Consider the following 25,008-nt stretch of genomic DNA (forward strand, 5'->3'; position numbering starts at 1 on the left):
GCCTGGTTTCCCAAGGGGGGAAGGGGGAAAGATTTCTTCATACTCAACTCTGTTTGTTTTAAAAAAGAGAAAAGAATTCGGCTGGTGCCAGACATGGCTTTGACTCCCAACTCCCCGACTTGCCAGGTGCAGGATCTTGAGGGAGGGACATGACCTCCCTGAGCCTCCTACTCTGTAATACCGGGCCTTGCCAGCAGTGAATGTGGGGTCTTTTTGTGGGAAGGGTGGACAGAGATTGTCACCTGGGGCCAGGCCAACCCACCCTCTGACCCGGATCAGCAGCAACGGGCTTCTAAGCATGACCCGTGACCCCAGCAATGTCGCAAGCCAGTTCCAGTCTCTGTGCCTCCCATTCCCAATGCCACGAACCAGATCCCAGGAGCCGCCCCCACTCAGGAGCCACCTCTGCCCCAACCCCCTTGTTACTTAAGGGAGCGAGGCCCCGTCTGGGCCACCGCACTGGGAATCCAGGATGAAGCCCTTGGCTGGGGCCCTGCCTTCCCTCCTGTTGAGACTGTTGCTCACATCCACCCCGGGCGCCCTGGGCACCAACCCTGGCCTGGTCGCCAGGATCACTGACAAGGGCCTACAGTATGGTAAGAAGCTGTGGCTATTGGCTGCACTTGGCTGGACTGCTGGGTGCCAGACTACTCTGGGGACAGCGGGGGACACCAATGGGGCACTCTCCCTCGGGGTGGTGAGCCAGGGTCTGGCAGCCTTGGCTCCAAGCCTCACCTTGGTGCCCACCCACAGTGCTGCTTGGGCAGGTGACTTGTCAGAGTGGGGGTCCGTGACCAGCCGCCAGGGAGAAGGATTTGGAGAAAGAATCAATTTGGGAGAAAACTTCCAGCAAACGGCGCAGGAGATGGAGAGCAGCCAGAAGACAGGGAAGTGTGTTATGAGTCCCACTGACCGGGGCAATTCTACCGGAAAGTTCTTGGTTGAGTTTGAAAACATGTGTCTTAAATCTAGAAGGCAGACTGGTGGTGAGCCAGAGAGGGCAGGAGGGAGCCTGCAGGGGTCCTGGGACTCTGTTCCCTCCAGTTCCGGGGGTGGGTGGGGGGCTGCTTCAACACTCAAAAGTTATCTGGCAGGGACTTTGATGTACGTTATATCTCCACTAGAAAGAATGAACAAAAGTAAGATGACTTTTTGGAAAAAGATGCTGAAACAAAGTGTCAGGATTCGCTTATCCAGAGGGTAGGGAGCTGAGGAGTTTCTACACCACCCTCCCCGGAACTGAACCAGGGCTCTCCTCACAGTCCTGAGCCTCAACTGCCTAATCTGTTCAATGGGGTAATAACATTTCTCCAGGTAAGGTTGTTGGGAGCAGAGGAAAGGAAATCAGGGAAGGCTTCTTGGAGGAGGTTCAGAGAGGTACAAAAGATAAGGGACACTTGGCCAGGGATAAGGGTTAGCGTTCTGGCAGAAGGACTGGCACGGCCATTCTCTCAAGGGAGCAGTGCCAGCTGGAAAGAGGGGAGGCCCCTGGTCTTCTGTGTAGACATGCGCTCCCTGAAAGCAGAATCCTGAATCCTTCATGCATCCCAACAAACAGAGGGTATTAGCAAGTGTTGTTTATATTGAAATCCTAAATCAGGCAAAATTTGCCTTTGGTTCCTTTCCACTGTGTGATTGATTGTGCCATGTTCTCTTAGCCTATTGGCTAGAGTTGGACATTTTGGTCCTTTCCATATTTTTAATAACATAAACCCCACTTTGCCATTCTAGGCATCTGCTCAGTGCCTGCCGTGGGCCACGCACCAAGCTAGGAGTGCGTGTCCTCCCCCCAACCCCCTTTTTGCTCTGCAATATCTCCTTTAATCTTCATGCCAGCCCAGTAAAGAAAGTTCTGTTGCCATTGCCATGGAAAAGGTGAAGCTGAAGCCTTGCCCAAGATCACCCAGCTAGGAAGATGCCAACACCAGGATTCTATCCCTCAGATGCTTACAGTGTCTTCCGCACAGCCTAGATGCCGAGAAGGATGGGACAGAGGAGCACCTGCCTCCCGCTACCCATGCATACAGCACTCCTCCCCTTGTGGGGTTGCTGACAAAGACACCATTTCCTCATCCATAAACTGGGCACCCACATAATAGCACTGCGTGAAACACAGTGATGCTCCTCTTTCTCACGTTACTTTGTACCCAACAGGAGCTCAATAGTCTGTAACTGTTGTTAATACTTACAAGGAAGTCAGCCTTTCTCCCTAGAGCAAGTGGGAGCCACTGAAGGGTTTAGAGGGCAGGGAAGCCAGGCCAGGCTGACTTGCAGCTTTTTCCTGTCCACAGTGGCCAGGGAGGGGTCAGTGGCTCTGCAGAAGGAACTGCTCAGAATTACACTGCCTGACTTCACTGGGGACTTCAAAATCAAGCCCTTTGGCCGAGGGCACTATGAGTTCCACAGGTGAGGCTCCCTTCTGCTGGGGCCCTGAGGTGACTGGGGGTGGGGGTGGGGCTTTGGAGGGAGGAGAGGGAGATTCTCTAGGACATTCCTGGGCCAGTAATGGAAGAGTTCCTCACAACATTCAGAGCGAAGTCCTGGGAGGGAAGTAGGTCCCCCCGACTTATTCATTCATTCAGCAAATATCAACGGAGACCTATACTAGCTGTGTGACCTGAGCCTCGGTTTCCTTATCTGCAAGATGAGATGACACTGTGATAATCCAGGCTTCTGTCTGGCCCCTGCCTATAGTCCAGAAGAGAAGATAGACCTTAAATTTTCAATATAGTAGCCCAACTGTTAGAGCCGAGGTTTGTCCATCAGGGAAGTCAAGGAAAGCTTCCAAGAGGCGGTGGCATTTGAGTTGAGTCTTCAAAGGATCGTTATACATGAGCAGCTGATGCCAAAAAAAAGGCATAAAACACTTGTGGAGGAACAGGAGATGGAGGAGGACAATAGAGTCACCGCTCAGCACCCCTCCCTGCCCATTACCATTCATGGCTCCACTCATTCTTTTTTTTATTCACTCCATCAGCAAACATTTATTGAGCACCTACTATGTGCTGGGCATATAAAATGAAACTTGATCACTCTTTTCCCACCGATTGCCCCCACAATATGTGTCATCTTGGTTTGTTTCTCCAGCATTTCGTGTCTTTTCTTGGGGTTGGCCTCAGCCTCCCCTGAATCCGTTCCCCCTACTTGGATCTGTCGAGGGAGAGATGGCCCTTTAGTTACAAACCCAAAGGGGCGTGTTGTTGTGTCCTATTCCAGATCTCACCCAGGATCCTGAGATTCGTGGGCTCTGATCCCGATGGTGTGACTTTGAACAAATGCAGCTCTTCCGAGTGGTTTTACTTCCCCCTCTGTAAAAAGGGAACGAGAACAGTGCTGTCCCCCCTAGAGGCGCAGGTGACATAGAGGAGACAATGCATTTAGCATGGCCGCATGGTCAGCACAGAACACACAGCAGGTGCTCAGGAAGTTGGGGGAGACCCACAGCGGCCTGGAGCCGGCTCTGCCAGCCGAGTCCCCGTGGGGTGAGGGTAGGGGCGGCGGCAGGGGCTGGAGCAAGAGCCCCGCTGCGGCTGGCCCCAAGCTGGGGCTGACGTCATGCTCCCTGTGTCTCTCTCCTCAGCCTGAGCATCCACAGCTGTGAGCTGCGTGGCTCTGCTCTGAGGCCCCTGCCCGGCCAGGGCCTGAGCCTCAGCATCTCTGACTCCTTCATCAGAGTCGAGGGAGAGTGGAAGGCGCGCAAAGCCTTTGTGTAAGTAGATTCTGCTCCCAGGCTCTTGGGCCCTTGGCCTTGGCCTTTGTCCCATCCTTCTTGGGTCCAACGTGTTCCTAGCTCATTGGAAAGGCCAGGTGGTGGATGAGAAGAGCACACAGGGATCTGAGGCCTGGCTCTTGGTTGATTCTGATTCTCTTCCCTTCTCATGCGTTGTGGGCGAGCTGAAAGAGAGAATTCTGTATCTTTTTAGTTTGCTTTCTCCAGCAGCAGACCAGAGACAAGAGTTCAAGTGTAAGTACTTTATCTGGGAAAAAACAAGGAAACATCCATGGAGGTGGAGATGGGAGGTAGGGAGGGAAGGAAATCAGTTGGGCAGCCGACTGGGGACCTCAGGAGACCATGTAGGCAGAGCACACCTCTGAGTTTCCCCAACTCAGCCATTATGACCCTTCCTCCTGTTTGCCGTTGGTCAAAGGCAGCTGGCTCTCAGGGGCATGAACTCCCTAGCATTTTGAACTGTTTTCAACCTCCAGAATCCTTGGATGGAAGGTAGATCAATCTGCTTGAGCCATCATACTAAAATATCACAGACTTCTGGAGATCCAAAGTCCTAGAGCAAGGTGTCAGCAGGCCTAATTTCTTCTGAGGTCTCGTGCCTTGACTTGAAGATGGTGGCCCTCTTGCTGTGACCTCACATGGTCGTCCCTCCATGTGCAGGCACTCCAAGTGTCTATCCGTGTCCTCTTCTTAGAAGAGCACCAGTCAGGATTCTGGCCCACACTAATGGCCTCAATTTTTTTTTCCCCAAGTTTATTTAAGTAATCTCTACACCCAACATGGGGCTCGAACTCACAACCCCGAGATCAAGAACACTGCTCCCCTGACTGAGCCAGCCAGGTGTCCCCCTAATGGTTTCAGTGTAATGGCATCAATTCTGCAAAGGCTCTGCCTCCAGTGTAGTCACATGCTGAGGTCCTGGGGTTAAGGCCCTCACCAGACGAATCTGGGGTGAGGGGTTCACAATTCAGCCCATAACAGAACGGTGGGCCAGCCTTTCCTGGGTGAGCTGATCTTACTTATATTTTAGACCTGCACTGTCCAATCCAGTCATGTCTAGCCACGTGTCTCCACTGTGTACTCAAAAAATGGCTGGTCCAAACTGATACCCGCTCTAAGTGTGAAACACAAGATTTGAAGGTTCGGTACGAAAAACAACAGAAGAAACCCCATTGGTGATTTTTATGTCGTTAGGTTGAAGTGACAACTTACGCTATTAAAATTAAAATTAATTTTACCTCTTTCTTCTTGCCTTGTTGAATGTGGCTCCTAAAAATGTTTTCATTACCGATGGGACTCACGCTCCGTTTCCATCTTGCTGGAGAAATATGCTCAGGATGCAGGTCACTTGTGTAGGGCACATTCATTCCATTTCCACAGAAAGAATCAAGCCAGCCACTCTGTCTGGGCTTTTTTCAGTTAAGTATCTCAAAGATCTTTTTGTACGAGCAAATGAAAATCTACCTCATTCTTTTTTTTTTCTTTTACCTTTTTTAACATAATATTTTTATTGAGGTGAAATTCACACACTGTAAAATTAGCCACTTTAAAGTGAGACATTCAGTGGCATTTAATACACTCACAATGATATGCAACCACCACCTCCCTCTGGCTCCAGAATGTTCCCATCCTCCTCCTCCCTCCACTGCCCTAGCCCCCGGCAACCACAGATCTATATTAGTTCTCTATGGATTTGCCGATTTGGGACATTTCATACAAATGGAATAATACAATACGTGACATTTTATGTCTGGCTTCTTACATTTAGCCTAAGATTTTTGAAGTTCTTCCACATGCATTAGAGCTTTATTCCTTTTTTAAGGATAAGTAATATTTCATTGTGTAGTTAGACCATGTTCATCCTTATTCTTTTTTTTTTTTTTTTTTTTTGAAAGGGGCAGGGCAGGGCAGAGAGAGAGGGAGAGAATCCCAAGCAACCAGCATGGGAGCCCAACACAGGCCTCGACCTATGACGCAGAGATCAGGACAGAAGCTGAAATCAAGAGTCGGACATTTAACTGACTGAGCCACGCAGGCACCCCTACCCTCATTCTCTTTAAAGCCTGCATAGCATAGATGCCTACAACTTAACTGAACCTGTCCCTATTAGCTGACCTTTAGATGCTTCATCACTTTTTGCTGTGACCCGTGATGCTTCCGTGAACCGCCCCATGCATATATGTAGACGGGAAGGCCACAGAGTAGAGCCTTAGAAGTAAACCTCCGCGGCCAAAGACGCGTGTGTGAGAGGCTGGATCCCAGCCGTGAATATTCCAGAGGGGATCTCCCCACCACAGCCCCTGGAACCTCTGTTTACACGCACCTGCTCAAGCTTCAGAATTTTCATCCATCTGACAGGGGAAAACTGGCATTACTGTTATTTTTATTTTTAATTATATTTTTATTTTAATATGTTTCATATGCATCTTTCCAATTGAACTTCCTGTTAGATATCTTCGATACCCCCGGTTTTTTTTTTTTTTCTTTTGGGTTGTTTTGTCCTTTTCTTATTAGTTTGTTTGAGCTTGTTCTTTGTGTATTAAGGAATTAGCTTTTTGGCCAGCTCACCATGCAGAGTCTTTCTTTCTTTCTTTATTTTTTTGTTTACTTTGAATATGGTATTTTTTTTTTAAGATTTTATTCATCCATTTGACAGACAGAGATCACAAGTAGGCAGAGAGGCAGGCAGAGAGAGAGAGGAAGAAGCAGGCTCCCCACCAAACAGAGAACCTGATGTGGGGCTCGATCCCAGGACCCTGAGATCATGACCTGAGATGAAGACTGAGGCTTTAACCCACTGAGCCACCCAGGTGCCCCTGGTTTTGTTTCTTTTTTGTCTGTTTACTGAAATTTTCATTTTCTATGCTGGCAAGTTTATCAACCATTTCTTTTAAACCTCCTTAGACTTGGATCCTATGTAGAAAGGCTTTTGGTCCCCCATTCCCATCAATTAACTAGACCCAGGCTCTCTTCCTGACCATCTATGTTCTTAATTGTAATAAATCTTTTACTTTGTAATAATTTTCCTAATTAAATTTCTGCTCCAGCTCCTCTTATTTTGGGGTAAGAATGGAACTTCATGTTTTACTCCTACATGGTGGCTGATCTTAGTCTAGGAATGGTTGATTGCTTCTCTTATTTCCTCCAGGAAACTACATGGCTCCTTTGATGTGCAGGTCAAGGGCATTACCATTTCCGTCAGTCTTGTCTTGGGCAGGGAGCCCTCTGGGAGGCCCACCATCACTGCCTCCAGCTGCAGCAGCCACATTCAAGATGTGGAGGTGGACATATCGGGAGATTTGGGGTAAGTCACCACGGGGACACTGCCCAGCCTGACCCCTGCCTGCAGCCCGAGTCCCATCCAGCCCAACGCCTGGCCTCTGATAAGCACAAATGCCCATGTATAATGCAGGGGCACATCACAGGCACTTGGAGGTCATTCTTTGGGGGACCCTGCTGAGATTAACAGATACAGGTTCGAGCCAGGAATACTGGTGGGGACCACCATCAGGTGAATGAAATCTATTAGAGGAACACAAGGGCGTTTGGCCGAAGGAGCATGCACGGACAATGTACGAGTCTGTGGGTACATATCTTTGAGTCTCAGTTTGCTTGATTAGAAGTATGTGGATTCTCAAGCCTCTCCCCTAAATCCACTGAATCTGATTGGGGCAACAGGGGCCTGGGAAGCTAGATACACTGAGTCAACAAATGTGTTGGGGGCTGGGACTCTGCATTTTCATCCTGTCCAGGATTTGGAGACACAGCAGGGTCCCAGAACAGTGGGGAGGAGGGATCCCTTAGGGACCGGCCTGGTCAGAGGCCAGGGGCAAGCTTTCTCAGCTGCCTCACTGTCCCTGCATTTAGTGGCACAGAACTCACCGCCCACTGTGCTCCTCTCTCCAGGTGGCTGTTGAATCTCTTCCACAACCAGATTGAATCCAAATTCCGCAGAGTATTGGAGAGCAAGGTAGGAATGTCCAAGCTGCTGGCATCTGCTGTGTCACTCAAGGGCCAGGTGGGAGCCCTCACTGGGCTTTGGCCCAGGATGGCCAGGCGGACTGGCCCAGACATATTTAGGCCCAAAGCCCAGAGAGGACAAATCATTTGTCCAAGGTCATGGAGCATGGCCAAGCTGGGGCAAATTGTAGGTCCCTGGACTCCAAGTGTGTTTAGTGAGGCAGAGAATGGTTCAATGTTCAGGCAACGGTAAAACAGCGGGGGTGAACAGAGACTCCTGCCCCTCCCTCTCCTTGACCTTGCTCACTGTCTCCCTGCCCTCCCTCCCGCACTGCCCTGTGCTCCATAAGGCCAAAAAGGAAATCAGCACTTAGGTGCCAGCAGACCCCAAGCAGGACACGGGAAATGTGAGAACCAGATTGGAACTCTGGTTCCTACCTGGGCGTGCTCACAAGCATCTGCCCTGGAGGGTAAGGCAGCACAGAGCGTCATTTTTTGCCATTAAACAAATTACGTGAGATCTCCGAATTTTGAAATCTCTGACTACAACTAAGAGGTTTCATGTTAACAAATACTCACTTCACCCAAAAATCCCATTTCTGAGGTATCGTGGACCTGGAGCTGTGTCTGTAGCAATGACAGCGTCGATGAAGGCGGAAAGAGGAACACAGACACACAGACTCTCTCTCTTCACTGGGGCCCACGGACTGGTCTTGTTTTGAGTGCCCCTAGTGGTTGAAGTGAGAATAGCAGACAGACCCCACAGCGGGCGGACCAGGGGGACAGAGTGCATTCTGTTCCTTGTCTTGTTCTGGGGTCCTGGGGTCTAGGTGAGCTTAGGAAATATGACAGCCTCCTTCTTGAGCATCTCATTTCCGTGTTGCCATGCTTTTCTCAGTAGGCCATAATATTCTTCATTGGTGTGGATTTCTACTGCCCTGCTGATGACGGTGCAAATAAGGATTATCAATAATATTATATAATAATAGTAATATATCACAACTAATTTTGATATATACAATTAATTTTGCTTTGATTAATTAATGTTATTAACGTGATGCAGAATATATCACTGTATAACTACTCTTATTTGTAACAATGGCGGCTATTTATTGAGCCTGTGATCTGGCCAGGAGTAGTGTGCTAAGCATTCAACCACTGAATATGTCATCCAGCTTAGCCACAACCTTTGAAGAAAGTGCCATTTTCTGTATTTGACCGAGAAGGCTCTAAGCAGTGGAGAAACTTGCCCAGTGGTCACCTTGCTAGTGAGGAGCTGGGTCAGCATTCGAACTTCCTAGAAGGCGGAGCAGCTTGTACCAAAGGCTTTCTAGGGGCTGGGTGTCTTGGGAAAGATGGAGACCTCCCTGGATCCCTGACCCTTATGGGTCCTCAGAAATTTCCTTCTTCTAGGAAAACAAAGAGCCTGGTACAGACCCTTTCACATTCCCCACTGATGGTATCTGACCAGCAAGGCTAAGAAGAACCACTTCGTGCCTGCTTGCTCTTTGAGCCGTATAAACTCACTGTCTTAGTCTCCTCACCCCCCACCCCACCCCAAACATCCCTGGGAAGCACTTGGCCTTGGCCTTGTATCCTGTAGATGAGGACGCAAAAGCAGGGAGAGATTCTGCAAAGGTCACACAGCCAGTAGGGGACTGGACAGGATTTGAACCCAGGTTTGTTCAACTCCCCTATGACACCCTTAACCTGCCTCTCTAGGAGGCCCTGTGATGGGTCTGGGACTGAGGGCTGAAAGCCTTCCCTCCGCGGTCATGCAGGTCCGCTCAGGGGTGGGGGCTCTTCAGGAAGATCTGGTGGGCCTTTGAAGGAAAAGCAAGGAGGGACTAGTCTCCTTGAGGACTTGAGTGAGGCTAGCAGTTTCCTGGTTCCCATGAAATCAAATGTGTCTGTCCTTCACCACACTGAGCCAGCAGCAAAGGGAGATTAAGATTTCACCTCTTGCCTGCCCAGCCCCCAGCATAGAGCTTCCCACACCTCCATGCCTGATTTGTGACAGCTCACCCTTTTATCTGCCCTTAAAATGCCAGTTCCCATACCCGTGGAGCCTTCCTTCCCCCATATACCTCTCCCTCCTTATATACATGGATGCCTCCACACAGGGGGTGTGACCCATTAATTAAAACAACTGTGGACCGTGGGGACTCGCGTCCACACACGAACAAAAAAACTATTTACATGAAAATCCAAATGTTTTAAGATACAGTTAATATAAATCCATTTGTCGTCTTTTGACATAGAAACTGCTCTTTGAAAATAGTCTCCTGATTGACATTGGACTTTGTCTTTCGTGCACGAAACATTGATCTGCTACAAATTCCAGCTCAGCTTTCTTTAACCACAATGAGAATTCAAAGACATTTACAAAGCAATCCCCGGTGCAGAATCCTTCTAGATTTTCATGATTTTTTTTTCCTCCTAAGCCTTTTCTTGTGCACACTGGGAAATTTCTCTAAGCAGCTCACCTCTCCCAAGTACTTAGGTTTTCTCAGTCGTATTTCACTGGTTTACACAAGAAATATTCTGAGCGATTACAAGAGCATGTATAGCCAGCAGCTTTGGGAACACATATTCTCTCTTCTTGAGAAACATGCCACACAAGTTGTCTCCAAGAAGGGTGTGTGCCTACCGTGTGGTGGCCTCCAGAACACAGGAAACGTGAAATACGGATGGTCCCAGCCAGTCTGTGAATGGATGGCATTTCAGAAGTACCTACTAAGTACACACCTATGGGCTGGCTATTTCTACTGGCCATCTAGTTCCTCTATTCAAGTCTAAATTCTGGGGGAGGCGCAGTACCTCCCAAACGAAAGATTCACCATCTTTCAAGGTGAATTTCAGACAGTGCCTCCAGCCAAAGTGCCCTACCCGGCTGGGTAGCAGACTAACTCAGATATCCAACGCCGGGATCAACTTGGAGATGTCTGGATGGACCCTATTGAGATCCACATGAGGACCTGCATGTTTTTGATCATTTCTATTCCCTGGCACATGGCACATGTGAGCACTGATACATTTTTGTAGAATCGATCAATGGACTAATAAATGAAAAACAGTGACTAGAGCAATTAGCACAGTGGCAGACCAAAGCCAGCGGCGGGGGTGGGGGTGGGGGGAGGACCCACTCAGGCTTTCTCCTTCCGTGTTTTTCAGGTTTGCGAAATGCTCCAGAATTCGGTGACCTCGGACCTGCAGCCTTATCTCCAAACTCTGCCAGGTAGGCTACTCCACGCATGCGGGGGACACTCTATTAATTTATATTTATACTTATAAGCAGATAAGCATGCCTTATAAAACATTAAATGGAACAGCAGTGTAGAAAGTCATAATTGAAGTATCCTTTTCTCCCCAGATTTTCTTCCAAGAGATAATAATCTCTGGGATTTCAGCTCTCAGATATTTTCTTTCCTATACAAAAACATAAATATAAAGTGTGTAAACCTGGCGATTCACAGACCTGTACCCCTGGGGATAAAAATACATTACATGTTTATAAAAAAAATTAAAAAATTAGAAAAAATATAAATATACATAATGATACAAAAACATACAATCATTATATATTCCTTTTGTTCATGAATACACATGCATATGCCAATTAGGAGTATATATCACTCTACACATTCTTTTCTTCTCTTTTGTGATTTGTGTACCTTGGACATCTTTCTGTATTAGGGCACATAAATTTATCTCATTTTTCTAAAAAACCTTTTGGGGGCCCCTGGGGGTGCTCAGTGGGTTCAGCCTCTGCCTTCAGCTCAGGTCATGATCTCGGGGTCCTGAAATTGAGCCCCACGTTGGACCCCTGGCTCAGCGAGGGGTCTGCTTCTCCCCCTCTCTCTTCCTTTGCCATTCTCCCTGCTCATTCTCTCTCTCTCAAATAAACAAGTAAATCTTTTTTTTAAAAAAAGAAACTTTTTGTGGGGGTTTACAGAGAGAGAAAAGTGCTCAAGTCGTAAGTGAACAGTTCAAAAAATTTTGCCAAACTGAGCACAGGCACGTTCCCGCTCCCAGAGCAAGAAACAGAACATGATGGGGCTTTCAGAACTCCTTCACGGGAGCCACTGCCACGGGTCCCCACTGAAGGAAAACCGCTATCCCAACTTCTTCCAACAAAGATTAGTTTTGCACGCTGTAGGTAAATGGCACCACGCCGTATTTCAGGTCTTCTATCAAGAGCAGATAGTGGGGTGCCTGGGTGGCTCAGTGGGTTAGGCCACTGCCTTCAACTCGGGTCATGATCTCAGGGTCCTGGGATTGAGCCCCACATCAGGCTCTCTGCTCAGCAAGGAGCCTGCTTCCCCCACCTCTCTGCCTACTTGTGATCTCTCTCTCTCTCTGTCAAATAAATAAATAAAATCTTAAAAAAAAAAAAAAAGAGAGAAGATAGTTTTCTTGGCTCTACTTTAAAAGATGAAGTTGGTTCATAGTGCTGCATGAAGAGTGAGAGTTCATTCATGGTCCTGGCTGGACGCCGCTCCACAGTGTGGGGGTCCCTCCCTTTACTTACCCATTCTGCTGTTGAAGACCATTTTGATTGTTGGGACCATTATGATTGATACTTCTTTTTTTTTTTTTTAAAGATTTTATTTATTTTATTTGACAGACAGGAGATTACAAGTAGGCAGAGAGGCAGGCAGAAAGAGAGGGGAGGAAGCAGACTCCCTGTTGAGCAAAGAGCCCAAAGCAGGGCTCAATCCCAGGACCTTGAGATCATGACCTGAGCCGAAGGCAGAGGCTTTAACCCACTGAGCCACCCAGGCGCCCCATGATTGATACTTCTATGAATGTTCTAGTACCTTCGGACACATGTCTTTGGGTGTATACCTGGGAGAAGGACAGCAGGCTCACGTGACCGTTACGGGTTCTGCATGACCAGATCCTTCCCGTTTCCCGAGGTGGTTGCAAAAGACTACATTTTAGTAGCTGTGTAGTTCCATCATATGTGTAATCCATCATACGGATGTGTCTGAGGTATTCTGTGATGCCCTGGCTCCTGGGCCCCCCACTCGCTCGTTGGCAGCTGTCTTTCAGGGGAGGCTCAGGCAGGCACAGACAGCCTAGTGCGTGGGACATAGGACTCTCGTTCCCCTAGGGCTTTGAAGGGGAGTTTCTGGGCCTTCTGGACATGGCCTGACCTTCCTGGTTATTTGGTGTGTGTGGATAAGAGGCAAGTTTCCATGAAAATCAAGGCTTCAGTTGGAAACTGGGAAATAATAACCTTGATTGGAGAATTCTCCCCATTCTGTGGCTTCTTTGGCATGAGGATGTGGAGGGCTGCCAGACCTGGGCTCCTCCTGCCCTCTGATGTGTGTGCATGCGTGTGTGTGTATGTGTGTGTGTGTGTGTGTGTGTGTGTGAGAAAGAGAGAGAGAGAGAGAGAGACCATGGAAACCACTCAGGTCCCAGGCTGAGCATACCACCCCCTTCATGGCTAACCTACCAGAGGGACAACAGAAACATGTCCTCTCTTTCTTTTTTTTTTTTTTTTAAGATTTTATTTATTTATTTGACAGTCAGAGATCACAAGTAGGCAGAGAGGCAGGCAGAGAGAGAGAGAGGAGGTAGCAGGTTCCCCACCAAGCAGAGAGCCCGACGCGGGGTTCGATCCCAGGACCCCGGACCATGACCTGAGCTGAAGGCAGAGGCTTAACCCACTGAGCCACCCAGGCGCCCCTGTCCTCTCTTTCTTGAAGGAACATCTTTTTGCTCCAGGGCTGGGCTGGGTAGAAGGTCTTGGCAGAGGGGCAGGCGCCCCTGAAGAAAGTCACAAGAGTGTGGATCAGTCAGAGCCCCCATCACCTGGCTTCTAATTCTTCCCCTCTCCTGGCTCACAGTCACAACAGAGATCGACAGTTTTGCTGGCATTGATTACAGTTTAATGGAAGCCCCTCGGGCAACAGCTCAAATGCTGGACGTGATGTTTAAGGTGAGAGTCCTAGAACAGGGGCGTGGGTGGGTGCGGCCCCAGCAGAGCATACCCTCAAGGCCAGCCTGTACTTGGGGTCTCCTGTCTCTCTGGCTTCAGATCTGTCCTCATCTCCCCAGTGGCTTGGGCTGTGTTGAGGGCAGGGCAATATGGAGTGGTGGGGAGTGCTTCAACAACCAGGGCTCCAATAGGAGTCTTACAAGTCTTCAGCCTTGAAACCTTCCCTCTTCTCTTCCGTCATCTTGACCATCACGTAGGTGAGGTCAATCAGAACTGGGCAAGGTGGTGCAAAGGGTATTAATGGGTTAAAAATGCCAAAGCTGGGGAGCTTTTCATTTACAGATTCTGGACACACAACACTTTGATGTGTTGTGTTTTAATGGTAGAGTTTCAGGCAATTACTTTTCAAAACCCCCTGCTCAGGCTGTATAAGCAACTGCCTAGCTCAGATGTCCAGCACTGGGGTAGACTTTGAAAAGTTCAAATGCATCCCATTTCTCTCTCCAGGGTGAAATTTTTAGCCGTGATCACTATTCCCCAGTCACCTTCCTTGCTCCTGTCATGAGTCTTCCTGAGCAACAAGACCGAATGGTCTACTTTGCCGTCTCTGATTATGTCTTCAACACAGCCAGCTTGGTTTATCATGAGTCCGGATACCTGAACTTCTCCATCACAGATGACATGGTGAGGATGATGACAAAAAAACATGCACAAATGACAGGGTGGCCTGTCCTTTCTTCTTTCCTTTCTACCCCGTTTATATCAATGATATAGGAAGTTATTGAGAAGAACGATTCAGACAAGGAAATATATAAATTAGCACAATTTCCCTTTTCACTTCAGCTACCAGGAAGCTCCAGTCAAATATCCTTTCTCCATTAGAACTGTGAAAGACTGTGACTTCTTTGTCTGGGTTTTACTTTTGCCCCTGTCTAGACCTGTTGTTCTAATTCATATTTTCCCTCATGCTTAGTTTGTAGAGGCTTAAAAAAAAAAACTTAAAAATTTAGTAAATGGGACGCCTGGGTGGCTCAGTGGGTTAAAGCCTCTGCCTTCGGCTCAGGTCATGATCCCAGGGTCCTGGGATCGAGTCCCGCATCGGGCTCTCTGCTCAGTGGGGAGCCTGCTTTCTCCTCTCTCTGTCTGCCTCTCTGCCTCCTTGTGATTTCTGTCTGTCAAATAAATAAATAAATAAATAAATCTTTAAAAATTTAGTAAATGAAGCAGGTTAATGGATACACTAATTTAATGCATAAAGTTATACTGAATAGGAAGTGAAACCAAGTTAAAAGTGAAACACTGCCATGAAAACATTGTGCCCATAGTTGAATTTTTTTTAAATAAAATATCTATTTGGAAACTACCTTGTAACCAAAAGGAAAAAGGTCCATGATTTAGTGATTCGTGGTGAAAGGAAGCAGTCTTTCTACAACGTACCTCTAAAACAAGAGTCTCAAATGGGATTTTGTATAAGGAATATTAAATTTTTTTTTTAAAGATTTTATTTATTTATTTGAAAGACGGAGATCACAAGTAGGCAGAGAGGCAGGCAGAGAGAGAGAGAGAGGGAAGCAGGCTTCCTGCGGAGCAGGGAGCCCGATGCGGGGCTCGATCCCAGGACCCCGAGATCATGACCCGAGCCAAAGGCAGCAGCCCAAACCACTGAGCCACCCAGGCGCCCCAGGAATATTAAATTTTTAAGTGGATTGCATCTTTAATAATTCTCCAGTTTCTTTAATATTCCTGGGTTTCAGAAAATTATTTCTTGTAGCTTTTTGTAAAGCTGAGGACTCGTGAACGTCAGGATGATGACAGCAACAGCGCAGCCCCATTGTGTGGTCCAGCTGGCTCTGAGGATAGATGGGATGCCACCTAGTGGGTGGGGGGAGTGGCTTGCGATCTTTTGGGTAATTTCTCACCTTTGCACCTTTCTCACCTTTTATTTCTATTTTCATGTCTGAGCAAGGCACCCCTCCAATGGTGCAGTCCTTTCTTCTAGCAGACTGGGTCATAATGACTGTGTTTTATAATAGCTGTGCGCTGGGTCCCATGTAGGTGTTGTGTGCACACCGTCCCATTCAGCCCTCGCGATGGCCTGATAGGCTCAGAGAGGTGAAGGGACTGGCCTGTGACCACACAGCAACAAAGCCAGGAACCATACCTAGGTCCTTATGACTGCAAATCTCACTCTCACGGACCCTCTGTAAGCGTCCCGCATGTCACCTGTGTCCCAGGAGAGCAGCTGAGGCCCTGGCAACTGGTGCTTGTGGTGAGTGCAGACATCTCACTGTTGTTATGGTAACCCAGGTAGTCAAGAGCCGCAGTCTTGAGCATCCTCCACCCACCTCTCCATCTTTCTCAGACCTTCAGCTCTCTGGTGGGAGCGCCCTAAAACTTCGTGTTTCTTTGCAGGTTCCCCAGGGCTCTAACATCCGGCTGACCACCAAGTCCTTCCGCCCCTTCGTCCCCAGGGTAAGCCTTCTCTCAGACCTTGGCAGGTGCAAGCCAACCCCACTAGCCTCCAGGGGTTTCCCTTTAAAACCACGGAGCTTCTCTCAGCTTAACCAAGAGTCAGAAGGCTGGCAGTGAGTCCCCCAGGGAGGGCAAGGTCTTCCTGCTGCTGGCTTCGGGGCCCCTTCTCTCCAAAGCCCAACAGAGGGCTGAGCCTCGTGTCTCTGGGAACATGAGTCGCCCAGTCTTTCACCAATGATATCTGAAAAATCCCAGGGAATGCCATCATGTCCCGCCAAATGCACCCTAATTAATAACATCAGACAATTAGAGAAGACACACTAGGGACCAGGCACAGTTCTTGGTGCTTTAAAAATTATGTTTTGAAAGGATAATAAATTCTCATGGTTCAACATCCAAGAGACATAAAAGGCTCTAGAGTGGAAAATTTCCCATCCACTCCTGGCCCCTAACCACCCAGTTCCCATCCATAGCCTACCTCCTTCTGGGGATAGTCTATGTATATGCCAACAACTGCTGTGAATCCTTTTCATTTTTGAACACAAATGGAGGCATATCATACACACCATTTTGTACCTTACTTTTTTGCCTTACTGTCCCGGGAGCTCACTCTGCAGAAGTAGAAAAGAAGATTCCTCACTCGTGTTCTCATGAACACCCAGCCTGCCATCGTACGGACTCATCACTGTTGGCTCAGCCAGTCTCCCAGGAAGGACCTGTGGTTGTTTCCAGCAGTTGCTACAGCAACCCTGTCATCACGCGGCTAAATTCATCATTTAATCCCACAGAAATCCATCTGTCCTCTCCCACACCTTCCCAGTTCCCCCGCCCAGATGTGTCTCGGACAGGCAGTCATGTTGAACATCCAAGGCTTGACAATACCCATCCCGTTCTTGACTCAACAATTCCACTTCTAGGAATGTACCCCCTCCTCCCAAAATAGCCAAGGGTACTCACAGGAGTGGTCATTATAAGGGCAAAACCTTGGAGACCACTTGATGCCCAGTGTGGTTAGATCTGTTACAGTGCCCACGCCCAATGGAACCCAATGCAGCCGTGAAAACTCCAGATGTCTGACAAGACAAGATCTCCAGGTGCACCATTAAGAGAAAAGCAAACAGAGCGTTTGTGAAAATAAAATCAATCGAAAAGCATTCTCAGCTTTCTCTGACTCCCTCGGGATTCCCCCGGCAAACCTGCATGTTTCCTTCTCTTGTCATAATATTCTCATTCTGCCCCCAGTTAGCCAGACTGTACCCCAACATGAACTTGGAGCTCCAGGGAGCAATGGCCTCTGCCCCATCCCTGAACTTCAGTCCTGGGAATCTGTCCTCGACCCCCCTGATGGAGATCGAAGGCTTTGTCCTCCTGCCCAGCTCTGTCAAGGAGCCTGTCTTCCGGCTTGGTGTGGTAAGGCTCAAAGCCTTTGCAAATGCTGTTCCCTTTTTCTGCATGCTCTTCCCCCTTCCTTCAGATCTCAACTTCAGTATCCATTCCTCAGAGAGGACTTTTTTGATTGCCTCTTACCACCTTAGGCTCCCTGTCATCTTTTTTTTTTTCTTAAAGCACGCTATTGTTTTCCTGCATAGCATTTATTATAAAGATGCTTACGTAATTGTTTGCAGGTTTATTTGCTTAATGTTTGTATCTCCAAAACACTGAGACAGGGATATTATTGGGAGGAAGGCATAAGGGTCTTGGACTTGTTTGCTCTGCAGCTGTATCTGACCCCTGAAGACTACATTTCCCAGGCTCCCTTGGACTTTGACTTCTAATAAAGTTAGCCAATGGAAAACACTGTCAAGAGGGCGGGAGGAAGGAAGAAGCCTGAATATTTCTTCCTCTGTCTTTGTCCTGGTCAGAGGCTCAGGCAGTGATTCTGTCACTTCCATGGTGGTTCCCTTAACCCCAATCCCTCCTCTGTTCTCTCAGTCCTGGGGTGGAAGCAGCTTCCTTCCTCTGCTGGTCTCTAAGTCATCCCCTTAGCTCTCTTTGGCTTCTCAGCAATTCCATCACTTGTGTAAGCACCTCCCTATATCAAAGGCCCTGTGGGTTAAATATTGAGAGGGTTCTCTCCTTTCTCAATGGGCTCTGTCTGACATTGAAGGGATTCTGAGTCCTTTTGGGTTCCTGCTCACTGAATGGAGAACTTTGTTCTCTTGTGTCAGGTTGGAAACTCAACAAGACAAATTTCTAGAAGGGTAATTGCTCCTAGATGCTGTATCTGCAATTTGATATTGTTGTTATTGTTGTCAAATTTGTTGTTATTAATATATTATAAATTTTAAAATATTATTAATATTATTTTTATTATTATCACCACTAGGATAGACTCTTAGCTGTGAGGTAGCTAGAAATTATCCCTTTAGAGATCTCCAGGGATAGGCACTCTACACCTCTTGGTAGTCTGTTTGTTCAAAGTTCAGTCACTATCACAGTCACCACAGTCACCAACTTCAAGTAAAAATTGTTCAAGTCCAAGTTCAAACATGTATTGAATACTTATGATGAACCTTTTGGGAGTCCACAGTTAGGGAACAAGTTTTTGCTTTAACTCACCAAGTTGTTTGTTTAAAGGAAACAGCTGGTCCTAATAGTTATCCTTCCTATATGTGACAGACTTTCTCATTTAGTTGTTTTTTTAAAATATTTTTTATTGATTTTTATTTATTTATTTGACAGAGATCACAAGTAGGCAGATAGAGAGAGGGAAGTGGCCTCCCTGCTGAGCAGATAGCCCATTGCAGGACTTGATCCCAGGACCCTAGGATTATGACCTGAGCTGAAGGCAGAGGCATTAACCCACTGAGCCACGCAGGTGCCCTGACTGCCTTTCTCATTTAAATCTGTTTTCTTCTACTGGAATTTCCAGGCTACTAATGTTTCTGCCATGTTGACCTTCAACACCAGCAGGATCACTGGGTTCCTGAAACCGGGAAAGTAAGTCAGCCTCTTGCCCCCGTGGAGGCATTCAACTGGGCTCCTTCCATCTGGACATTGTAGCTGATTCTCTGTAGCTGGGGGTAGGGATGGGAGCAGATCTTCTTCTCAATGTTAGGGGTCTATCACTGGAGAAGGAAACTTAAATTTTACCTCGGTTAGCTCAATTCTTTTCCCCCACTGGTCGTGCCTCCCAAACGTCCTTTCTGCCTAATTCCCATTACTTCCAAATTTCTAAAGAGTTTACTAATACTGATTTTTCTTATTTTTGACATTAGCTATATTGACTTTCTGACATACATGACTCACGTCCCCTCTGTGAGTCTTCCCAGTAAGGTTGCATCGCTGATTTGGTTCTTAGTCATCTTTCTCAGTCCCATCACTACACCATCCTTGGTTCTGTGTCTTCTTAAACCAGAGCCTCCTTTCTGGGGACCCCCACATTGTTTAGGTGTCCCATGGGTATCATGCCTGCATCTCTGACTTTTGCCTGATTTGTTATAGGATACAAGTGGAACTGAAAGAATCTAAAGTTGGGGTGTTCAATGTAAGTAATCATTGTTTTTATTTATGAAGTGATTAAGGTGTTAAATAATTTAGTGTGTTTCCTAAGCAATGCTATGGCACCTATAGAAGAAAGTAGAAAAGTGAGAAGAGCTACTGTCTGCCATAACAAGTGTAGTTCTTGAGGGCATGAAACAAGGGCCAAGGAACAGTTACATTGCAATAGAAGATAAGTTATAATTAAATCTTCTGTTGGACAGAATTATTTTAACTACAAGAATACAAAGCCAACTAAAAATGCCTTAAGCCAACAGGAGGAATTTAAATTAAATTAAATTAAATTAAATTAAATTAAATTAAATTAAAAATGAGGTTTCAGGCATAGCTGGATCTAGGTGCTCAAATTAGTGCATCAAGAATCTCTCTCCATCTCTCCTCTTTGCTTTCATCCATGTTGACTTCATTCTCTGACTGATTTTTCCCACTGCTAGAAAACATCAGCATTTTGTAGTTTAATTTTTTAAAAATTTAGGTGTTAGCTCTCATTAGGTGAATCTGAGTCATGTGACCATTCTTTAGCCAATCACTGTGGCTAAAAATTAGACAAGGCCAGTTGACCGAACATAGGTTTCATCTACACTCCGGGAGCCAGGATGTGTGGTCCCAAGCCACATGGACTGAGATTGGAAAGGAGAGTTCCCCAGGGGGAAATTGGGACTCTGTTATTAAAAGAAGAGGAATTAATTGCTGGCCTGGCTGAACCAAGAAGTGATTTCCACCAGGAGAAACAAGTGGCAAAATGGATGGCCCCTATTTGAAATAAGAAAGACAGTGGGAAAATCAGTGTGGGCTGATGTGATCAGGGAGAAATTTCTGACAAGAAGGAAGACGGGGTGATGACAGCTCCTCCTCACAGGTCAAGGAGGAGATGGATGACCTTAACCTCCAATAATTGTCTTCCTTTTTACCATCCTGCCCACACTGACCCCTCTGGCCAGCGTCCCCCTGCTCTGCGCTGCCCAGACCCTCCCTTACCGACTTACGAAGTAGAAACAACCACATAAACTGTGGAGAGAGACGTTGCCCACAGGGATCCCAAAGGATGACCCCTTCCAGGGAATGAAGGAGGAAGTGACTAATGACACACTAATATTGCATCTGTACATGGCATGTATAAGTGTCCTATGAGGTAAAACATTCATATGTAAAGATTCACAAGAAGTCATCTTATCGGGTGTTCAGAGCATGGAATGCTGAAAGCAGGAACTATAGAATCAGATAAATCTGGACTCAAATTCTGCCCCAGCTTCCCCATTTCTAAATGTCACTTTCATTCTGTGGGCCTCGGTTTTCTGGTCTGTGGAATGGAGGCAGTAATATCAACTTCAAAGGGTTATTGTGAAAACTGAGTCCGGTGTAGATGTAATGTTCTGAGCCCTATACCATCTACATGGTGAGTGTTATAAAATTGTATTTCATGATTTTTGTTTTGAAATTTTTTAAAGAAATTATTACATAAGTAAATTGGGAAAACATTATGTGGAAAAAAATTAAACTGTGAAAAAAATTAAAGACAAAGCTAAGTCAAACCTTGACATTCTTCCTAGAGAGAAGACAGCTGGGTGAATAATCTTCCAAGGGTTTCTATCCTTTTGTACACAAATAAATGTGTTTCTTAAAATAGTTTTATAATATAAAACAGTAGCATGTTGTAGGCATCTATCTGAAATTCGCTTTTTTCAGTCTTATTTGCCATGTCGCCCCATGCAGACATGGGGACGTTTATTGGTGGGCAAAATGGCACATGTGGTCACGGTGTATCTCTCCTGTTCTCCACCAGGTGGAGCTGTTGGAGGCGCTACTCAACTACTACATTCTCAACACCCTCTACCCCAAGGTCAATGGTAAGAATCATAAGGGATTTTTCCATGTCAAGGAGGACAGTGCTCTTTGAGGGAAAAGGAGCTGAGCTTGGAGATGGGAAACATGGCTTTCCTGAAGGCTGAGTGACCTTGGGTTAGTCAGTTGCCCTCTCTGAGCTTCAGTAGCCAATGAGATGGGAGTTTTGAAGGTGGACTCCTCTCCCTCCAGGGCTCTAGTGAGGGTTAGGAACTAAGGCGGCTCTTTGGGGCAGGGAAAACCTCCTCCTAAAAGAGAAGGAGGGATTCACAGAAGTGTGCCCCCATGCCCTGAAATGGCAGGTAAAAGACTAAGGATGAAGCTAAAGTAGCGGGCACAGGGCAGCCCATCTTTGAATTCACATTTTCCAGTCAATGGCCAACTCCCCAGTCAGAAAATAAAGCATCAAGCTCTAAACACCATTTCCATGAAGTCCTGCTTCATTTGGCCGCAACAGAAAGCAGGATGAGAGTAAGGGCAGAGAACAGGTGCCTACTAGCTTCTTACCATGAGTATCTGCCTCCCCATACCTCCCACTCCTCCCACATAGCACCAGGGCTGGGAGCTCAAGCTCCTGGAGCAGCCTGCCGGGGTTGATATCCCAGTTCTGGCTGTGTGACCTAGGACAAGTTAGTTGGCCACTCTGTGCCTCAATTTCCTTATCGGTAAAATGGAAATAATAATCTTATCTACCTCATAATCTTCGGTGATCTTTAAATGGGAGTATACTGTACACAGAGTTGGACAAGGGAAGCTTCTTTTTTTCTATGACTTTACTTATAATTATTATTTATTTACAAATCTCTCTCCGTGCTATGCCTCAACCTCCAGAGAAGTTGGCAGAAGGCTTCCCCCTTCCGCTGCTCAAGGATATTCAGCTCTATGACCCTGTTCTCGAGATCCACAAGGTCAGTGGGTTCCGACGGGCTTTTGAGGAATTGGGGAGGGGGGCAACTGGTTTGTTTTCCAGGTTCAGAGGCCGCAGCTTAGTGGGTGGGACTCAATCCAGCGCTGCCACTCAGAAAGGGGAGGAAGGCCCCAGGCACGCTAGATGCCATGCAGCCACCCACATGTTCTTCAGACGTGGCACCCCTCCTCGGGCAGCCGGCATTGGACACAGCCTGTGCCGCACTGCCTTCCACGTCCCCACCCCTGTGGGTGACCTGAGGGAACCTCAACACCAGCTCAGTTTGAAAATACTGTCATGGCAACAGCACAGGCTCTGAGAGCCATTTGGGAGTTTTGAAAATGTCTTCTAAATTCTTTTTTTTTTTTTTAAGATTGTATTTATTTATTCGTCAGAGAGAGGGAGAGAACAAGCAGGATCATGACCTGAGCTGAAAGCAGACACTTAACCGTCGGTTAACAGAACCATTAACAGAACCGAAAGTTTGAGCCATCAGAGACATCATTTATTGAACCATTTCCATATTGAGGAATACATCTGAGTCTTTGCTCTCCACGCCACGGTTCTGATCAAGCATTTTCTGGTGTGTCTGTGCCCATGGTTCAGGTTATCTTTCTGGAATAGCGTCTGTAAGGAGGGATGACTGGGTCGGGAGCCCTGTGAGCAGTAAAGGAGATGCTGTGTTGTGTCTGGGACATCGTCAATCTCCAGCAAGTAACAGCCGCTGAAAACAAGGAAGGGCAGGAGCACCTGGGTGGCTCAGTCAGTTAAGCATCTGCCTTCAGCTCAGGTCATGATCCCAGGGTCCTGAGATCGAGTCCCGCATCGGTCTCCCTGCTCAGCAGGTTAATCTGCTTCTCCCTCTCCACTACCCCTCCCCACATTGTGTTCCTTCTCTCTCAAATAAATAAGTAAAATCTTAAAAAAAAATAAAAAGACAGGGAAGGGCAACAGCGGGTCAGGGACATGGACACACTGACCCACTACTCTGTTTGAAAGACTAATATCCAATGTCCTTTCGGACCCAAGGATGCTCAACATCCTACTGCTGAGAGTTTACAAGAACTCAGACAGCTGGTTAATTGAAGTGAGGACCGACAATTCATGCAGCTGGCCTCAGCTGGGCACATGAGAAATCATCAGAAGATTTATTATAGACTCTCATGTTCAGTAGACTTTTGAGGTCATTTGTTTGACTCCCAAAGGCAAGGGCTGGGTCAGTGTGGGAGAGAATTGGACTTTGGCTCAGGTTCAGAGTTCCCACCCTTTCAGGTGATGGAAACTACTAAGGCGGTAGGAGTGTAAACCTCAGTGGTGCACAATTTTGTGTTATTCGCGAGGGGGAGAAAATTTAGGTGACACAAAGGACATTTATATGGGGCCTGCCTGGAAGCAGCAGCTTGGGAAATGACAGATAAATCACCACGTCAGAGAAGGTGGCTGGAGAAAGCTGTGCTTTATGGAGACCTTAGGGATGGAGGCGCGTTTGAGATGTATAACCTGACTTGGTTTCTGGCAGAGCTCACGCTTCCCCAGACATGGGCCTCCCTTTATCCTGGAGATGAGTCTTTTTTTTTTGGCGTAAGGAATGCTTTCCCATGCCATCCTGTCTTGTCTCTCCTAGGATTTCCTGTTCCTGGGCACCAACCTCCAGTACAAGAGAGCGTGAGGGCCACGACCCAGCAAGGGTTTGGAGCCCACAGCTGGACTGGCAAATTGTATTTCCAGATGTGCAGCATTTTCCAGGGGAGATGAAGACTTCTCTGTTCCCAACTCTGGGGGAGAGGTCAACTGGGGTGCCCTGGGCCTCTTCAGCGAGTGCACCCCCACCCTTTCTGCCCCTGGGCTTTCCAGCCCCCACCTCCCCCAGGAGAGACCATCTCCCTGGGCTGGCCTGTACCCTCCTTAAAAGCAGGCATCATCTTTTTTAGTCACCATCTGATCTCTGTACCTGGCACTGAGTAGATCCTCAATAAATATTTATTGAATGGTTCAATGAAGGAACCACTTGGTACTCTAGCTAAACCTCTCTACCACCCGGCTTCTTTTGTCTGCGGGCTCTTTGGAGGGTTAGCCCCATCCGTGGTCTCACAGAGGCCCACCCAGCCCTGGATCTGGCTCTGAGGCCCCCTCTGGAAGGTGCTTGACCATCTCAGTGCATGGGCAGCTCATGGGCTCACTTCGATGTGTGCTCCCTCCCTCTCTCCCTTCCTGCTGCAGACAAGGGAACCAGTGGGTCTCCCAGAGCAGAAACGCAAGCTCCTGCTGCTGTGCCCCCATTGAAACGGGTGTAAATTAGGAGGAAATGGATCCCTCTAGGTTTTTGGTCCGACCCAGATAAAGAGTTCATCCAACTGTTGTTTATAAGCCCCAAGCCCAGAGGAAGAGGCCATGATTTCTAATTACTGAACAACCAGCCTTTGATCAGACTTACTAAAGAGTCATTTCCAAGTTACGCAGTTGGGGCCCCGAGGACTGGGAATCAGAAGGCTCGTTTGATATTTTTTTTATTGTGTTAATGAGCAGCTGGATGGAGCTGCCGGCTAACAGATAATTTACAGGGAACAGACCCATTTACCCTGTGTGTGTGACAGAGATACGTTCCAAGATGGGACAATGTGCTGTCACCCAGCTGTCGGCAGGGTA

General features: G+C 47.4%; 1 protein-coding gene across 2 annotated transcripts; it reads left to right on the plus strand.

Annotated features, from left to right (window-relative positions):
* The first annotated feature begins 375 nt into the window (after positions 1–375).
* On the plus strand, positions 376–24,387 carry LBP (lipopolysaccharide binding protein). Of its 2 annotated transcripts, none has more exons than XM_082746319.1 (15): positions 376–596; positions 2,292–2,406; positions 3,581–3,709; positions 6,879–7,034; positions 7,637–7,700; positions 10,865–10,928; positions 13,549–13,640; positions 14,148–14,324; positions 16,053–16,112; positions 17,355–17,522; positions 18,985–19,052; positions 19,557–19,599; positions 21,397–21,460; positions 22,287–22,363; positions 22,736–23,276. In XM_082746319.1, exons 1-15 carry the CDS (start codon positions 473–475, stop codon positions 22,784–22,786), a joined length of 1,452 nt encoding a protein of 483 aa, XP_082602445.1. In that variant the 5' UTR covers positions 376–472; the 3' UTR covers positions 22,787–23,276. The 2 variants fall into 2 exon arrangements, with proteins under 2 accessions (XP_082602445.1, XP_082602446.1); XM_082746320.1 differs by lacking the exon at positions 22,736–23,276 and adding an exon at positions 23,987–24,387 and having other exon boundaries at positions 378–596.
* The last annotated feature ends 621 nt before the right edge of the window (positions 24,388–25,008 follow it).

Source organism: Mustela nivalis, assembly GCF_964662115.1.
Source record: "Mustela nivalis genome assembly, chromosome: 8".
NCBI classification, from domain to species: Eukaryota; Metazoa; Chordata; class Mammalia; order Carnivora; family Mustelidae; genus Mustela; species Mustela nivalis.

Coding starts and splice junctions, on each gene's coding strand:
- LBP (XM_082746319.1), top strand. CDS start 473: ATGAAGCCCTTGGCTGGGGCCCTGCCTTCCCTCCTGTTGAGACTGTTG. Junction 7,701..10,864: donor GCAGAGTATTGGAGAGCAAG/GTAGGAATGTCC, acceptor CGTGTTTTTCAG/GTTTGCGAAATGCTCCAGAA. Junction 13,641..14,147: donor TGCTGGACGTGATGTTTAAG/GTGAGAGTCCTA, acceptor TTCTCTCTCCAG/GGTGAAATTTTTAGCCGTGA.